At 39.1% G+C, this 6008-nt stretch overlaps 1 protein-coding gene across 1 annotated transcript; it reads right to left on the bottom strand.

The window, feature by feature from the left end:
* Positions 1-233: 233 nt before the first annotated feature.
* On the bottom strand, positions 234-3201 carry LOC111453350 (putative receptor-like protein kinase At4g00960). The gene is made up of 6 exons (XM_023094410.1): positions 2154-3201; positions 1855-1983; positions 1403-1753; positions 1052-1289; positions 818-968; positions 234-727 (listed from the first exon to the last, which is right to left on the bottom strand). Exons 1-6 carry the CDS (start codon positions 2968-2970, stop codon positions 374-376), a joined length of 2040 nt encoding a protein of 679 aa, XP_022950178.1. The 5' UTR covers positions 2971-3201; the 3' UTR covers positions 234-373.
* Positions 3202-6008: the final 2807 nt, after the last annotated feature.

Here is a 6008-nt window from a genome sequence, read left to right as displayed (position 1 = left end):
CTTTCCAAATCACCTACAACTATCTTTGGATACAACTCCCACGTAGACGCAGCTGTAAATTACAGATCTAAATAATGGTATGATATTGTCTACCTTAAGCATAAGCTCTCATGGCTTTGTTCTGGGCTTCTCCAAAATACATCCTACCATACATACCGAGATGTATTCCTTACTTATAAATCCATGACCATTCCCTGAATTAGCGAACGTAGAACTCCCCCTAAAAGAGTTTGTCAAAAGAATGTTGTTTCTTATTATTAAAAAAGAAAATTAAAAATCAAACATACTATACATTGATTTCACCTAACATGAAAATAACTTAATTGTTATAATGTAAATACAATCGACGAAGAGGTCGGAGGTTCGAGAAGATCTAACGAGGGGGGAGCTGGTTGAGTGAAGCTTCATTGGATAAAGATTGGAGGGGTAGGCTTTCAGAATGGGTGGCTTCATTCATTTCCAACCATCGGTTTGCCTTGGATTGTGTGCTGGATTCGTCAATAATGCTGCTATGCATGAAGAATGCTGGTTCCGATGGTACAGGGAGAGTGAGAGAGAAGCTACTGAGCATCAAAACTACTGATGCCATCGTGGGACGATCTGCTGCGTTCTCTTGAACACACAATAATCCAATGTGAATATATCTCAACATCTCGACACTCGAACCAACGCTCAGGGTTGAATCTATCACATTTTTACTTGTTCCAGCCTTCCAGTTTTTCCATGCCTATGAACAATCACAAATACCAATCAGTCATTCGATATTGATCGGATGCTTATAAGGATCGAAGAGAAAATAAGATTATGAAGTACTTACAAAGCTCGAGAGATCTTCTATCTTTTCTCCATTACGAAAGCAATTGTTTTTCCTTCCACTCACGATTTCAAGAATCAAAACGCCAAAGCTAAAGACGTCTGATTTTACCGAAAATTGGCCGTGCATCAAATACTCCGGAGCCATATACCCACTGCAAAAGTAATGACAATACAATAAAAAAGTGCTCGTATATATGTTATAAAGAAAAATAAACAAATTCGTATTTCTACTTACTAAGTTCCCACAATTCTACTTGTATTGCCTTGAGTCTCATCTACTTCGAACAATCTAGCCATACCAAAATCAGCAATCTTTGGATTCATTTCCTCATCCAACAAAATATTACTAGCTTTGAGATCACGGTGTATGATTCGAAGGCGAGAATCTTCATGAAGGTAAAGAAGTCCTCGTGCAACACCATTTATGATTTTGGATCGTCTTTCCCAATCTAATAACTTCCTTTTTTCAAAATCTACAGTCATCCATATATATAAAGATAGATTGTGTCAATCATATGAACAGATGACTTTTCCAATGTGATGCATAAAGTGAAAGGAAGAAGAAGAAGGTAGAAAGTGAGTATACCAAATATGAACTGGTCAAGGCTGGCATTTGGAACAAACTCATATATGAGAAGTCTTTCAGTTCTTTGCAAGCAAAATCCCAGCAGCCTAACCAAGTTCCGATGTTGAAGCTTAACCACCAAAAGGACTTCATTTTTGAACTCAACATCTCCTTGTTGTGAATTATTTGCAAGTCTCTTCACTGCTATACGTTGTCCATTGGGTAGCTTACCCTTGTAAACAGCTCCGAATCCACCCTGTCCGAGCTTGTTTTCACTTGAGAAATCGTTTGTTGCAACTTTAATGGTCTCAAAATCAAATTGAATTGTCTCCACACTGCTAATTTCGTCGGTGGTGTCTCCAATATGAATGCCTGAACGTAGATTAGGAAATGAACCTCAATTCTCAAGAACTACACGATCAATAAAAAAACACTGCCCATCTAAGAAAACAGAGGATTCATTAACCACTCACCTTCCAATTTGTCGGCTGTTCTTTTGATCTTCCGCTTCCTCAACCTTAAAATGATGAAAATGGCAACAACGAGAATGATGGCGGAAACGATGGACACCACAACGATAATAATAGTTCTACTAGAATTTCCTACAAAAGAAATTTAGATCGGAGGCTACGTTAGCGTTTATCTAACGAGTTTCCACAAGCCCATCTGCTAATACGTAGTTGTCATGTCGTTGATTGCAAATTCAGGAAGAACCCACCAAAAAGAAAGGGTCAAAGTGGTGAAATATGTTTCGGAAAGTGAAGAACGATACCTGGCGTTGGAGGCGGCGGCGGCGGAGGCGACATGGGTGGGGAAGGAGCAGAACCAGCAGCGGGCGGCGGCGGCGGCGGCGGCAGAGTGTTGTAGAAAATATCATTAGTCTCGTATCTCAAAAAGCAGCTCGTCGAAAATATCCTCGTTCCCGTACTTCCATTTGGAACTCTTTCAGTGGCCTTCATAAGACAGTTATTGCAATCCACAGCGGACAAATCGGGAGTACACTGAAGAAACCCAAATATGTTGTCCAAATTGGGTGCTGCAATTTCACCCACTGCGAATTTGTGTCTAGAATCCCCAGCCGCAGCCCGGTTTCTGAGTGTTTGTAACAAGCTGCTGAGTGCTTTATTGAAGCCATCTATATCTGATGCTTTCTGACCCGAAACAAAAGCTGGGCCAATCACTCTATCATTCCCAATGCGAAATATGGATGCATTTGAGTAACGAATCATGCAATCGGTGTACCATCCGATAGCCTCCTTCTGGTTTGGACAATCCTGTAGAATCCTTCGGGTCGAAGTCGCGAGACAGCTCCTGCATTTTTCCACCGTCAGATCAGCCAGACAAAGGGCAATAGCGTTCACCCTGTCGGATTGCTGTCCAGCTGAGAAATTGTAAAACCCATAATCTATTTGGGTGTTGGAGGCGATGGAGGAAAGAAGGGTATCGAGATTTTGCTTGTAAATGCTGTTGGCGGTGTAGTTTCCGGTGTTTGAACATAAGTGGGCCTTGATTTCCATTTGAGAAATGGTGAAAGAAACGAAGAAGATGAGAATGAAGCAAAAGAAGAGAAGGTATTTTGGGGTTCCCATCTCTTTGTCCTCGGCCTGTAAACAGAGTTCTTGAGAGAAAAGCTATGTGTTAGAGCGATCTAAAAACCCCTCATTGCCGTGGGAGTCAATGGTTTGGTGAGAGGCAGTAGGCAAGGAGGAGGAAGGAAGCGTCATCGTCGCTTCCCACTTCTCGAAGGCCGCCCACTTTATCTGTCAACTTGCGCACCTTGAGCTGCTAGTTGCGTACAAAACCATGCCTCATTACAAAATTCAACCGCAGTTTAGTCCTCTAATTTTTAACTCACTTTCTTGCATTATTGGGGTGAGGGTTTGAAAAGGGTAGAAACGAGAGGGCTAATGTATGGGCTTCTTGACCCGTTGGTATGTCAGCCAAGGCGGCTGATTCAACAAATGAATTAAAAATTGTATAAACTATTTATATAATGTGCGAGAGAAGGTGATGCGGAGACTTATCCACGACAGCCGGACTCGAATTGCGTTGCGAAAAGGATATATGTGCGAGTTTTGATCGGACTTCTCTTCCGACGGCCCACTTTTCTTGACCATTTTGCCTATTGACCAAATAATTCTTCAATTTCAATCTTTTATTCCGTTAGGTACGGCTGCCTACCTGTTTAACATGTGTGCTTTCCACCCCCTTCTTAACCTCAACTCCCTTATTATTAACCTCTTCAAATCCACCCGTTTGAGATCGAGCCTTCTCCTCAATCAATATATGATCTTAGAATTCATTTATTGGGATCAACGTTCTAATTGATTCACTGCTCAGTCTCGCAATCCAACTCCCTTCGAAACTAGCGTTCTTGTCAATCAATGTAAGATCTCATAGTCCACCCCATTCGGAGCCAATGTTCCAGTTGTCACACCGCTTAATCTTCCAATCTAACCCCCTTTGATGTGGGATCTCACAATCCACCTTCTTAAGAAATCTAGCGTCCTAACTGGGCACACCACTAGGTGTCTGACTCTAATACCATTTGAAATAGTTTGACTCCAACACTAGCGATATTGTCCGTGTTTGACCCATTATGCATCATCAGCCTCACAGTTTTAAAACGTGTTTACTAGGAAGAGGTTTCTACAAGGAAGGGAATCACACAATTCACTTCTTTTAGGACTTAGGGTATTCGTTGACACACTGCTTTGTGTTTAGCTTTAATACCATTTGTAATGATTCAAACTCATTGCTAACGAGTGAAATGATTATCTATTTGAATACAGTCAAATATGAGATAATATATTTTTCAAACGTATACCACTTTATTTCACGAAAACTCAATTATATATATTATTTTTTTTCATATTATAGATTCACGTTACCAAATTAAAATAATTAAAATATAAGATTGATGTCAAAGAGACCAGAGGTATGCCGATTTCTGACCGTTATGTTATTATCTTGTAGCGCTGTCTACTCCGTCAAACAATTTTTTAAAAAAATGAAGGCAGACCTGTCAACATGGAAAAGATGGTGTCGTGTCAACAAATCTCCAGTGGACCATTCAAATTCTCAACCCATTCTAGAAAAAACGGTAAAAGATGTCTATGGCGGCGGAGGCAGCGGCAACGGCAGGGTTATGGCATAGCTTCCTCTTTTCATATCTTTGTAATTTACACACAACTCTGATGGATTAAGCAAACATTCTCATGGTATCAGAGTCCTTTCAGTTTGACATTTCTGATCCTTTCTTTTCAATGGCTTCTAAATCTTCTACTATTCTTCTCTACCACCACTGCTGGCTTTGATATTGTAGGGGCAGTAATCATGATTGACGCAGGTGGAGCCGATTGATTATTCTTCAGCTCCACCCTATTGACCCTCAAATCACCTTTTGTCATACTTTGTACGTACAACTTCACCTTTTCCAACACAATCGGTTTTCCATTAGCCAACATAGCCTCTCTCATTTTCTTCTCAATCAACTCTTCATCCTTCATAGAAACCCTAATCTCACGATCCTCATCAGCATTCTTTTAAAAAATATACGAAATCTCGATAAGCCCATCGACCTTCTGCAGAGATTTACCTTTGGAATCTGAGTGCTGCACTTGCCTCTTCACTAACCAAGTCGCCGCCACCCTTCTCACCAAAATTGGCTCCTTCACACACTGTGGCGATTCTTCTGGCTTCAACATTGTCTCTATCCCTTGCTCTAGGTTTCCCCCTTCTACTTCTTGGGTTAGAAATATTATCACCGGAGCCAAGACAACATTGTCACTAAGCGACGATCTCTCTTCATGGGTTAGACATATTCTCGCCGAAGTCAAGGCAGCATTGCCGCTAAGCGACGATCTCTCTGCAGTTTTCAATAGCCAAGAAAGTGTTTCTCGACCTCTCTTTATATTTTTCAGATCCAAACTTCATGTTTATTCAAATCTGACGTTCAATTTATTTGGGGGTGTTAGGAATATTTAGTACTAAATTATAGTTTACCACTAAATATCCTTAACAATTATTTTATTCTTTATCTTCTTTCCATCACCTCCCCGAGGACACCACGATACTCTAATTCGAATAATCTCATCCCGACTCAACACCCCCTCTTTCTCTATCTCTTTTCCCCACGACACTCTATATATAGTGGTGGAGGATTAGAGGTGAGGACAAAGATATAGAATATATCCACGTTAGAAAATTAAAAAAAAAAAAAAAGAAAAAAAAAGTTAAATGTAAATTAAGTGAAATTTTAGAGAGTACGTGTGTATTTTATATTTTCAAAATTAGGAATCAGTAAATGCATTATAGTGTTAATTATAGAGAGCAAAGGTGGGTGCAATGAATTATTAATAAATAATTTATTGCTGAGCAAATTAATAAATAAAAAATTAAAGGATGTATGGATAAAAATAAAATAAAAACAAAAAAATAATAAGTTTAAAGAAAATGCAATTTTAAAGAAAAAAAAAATACTACAAAAATATTTAGACTCCCACCTTTACTTCTACTCTTGTTCTGTATTTTCTAGAAAACAAAAGGAAAAACCATACTTTATAACTATATTTTATTTAATGTTTTCTATTTTTAATTAAAAATATTGTTTTTTTTTTTTTTTTTT

The sequence above is a fragment of the Cucurbita moschata genome, unplaced genomic scaffold (assembly GCF_002738365.1).
Source record: "Cucurbita moschata cultivar Rifu unplaced genomic scaffold, Cmos_1.0 Cmo_Scf00015, whole genome shotgun sequence".
Classification (NCBI taxonomy): Eukaryota; Viridiplantae; Streptophyta; class Magnoliopsida; order Cucurbitales; family Cucurbitaceae; genus Cucurbita; species Cucurbita moschata.
Note: the sequence above shows the minus strand (reverse complement) of the source record. Positions and strands in the feature narration are given on the sequence as shown.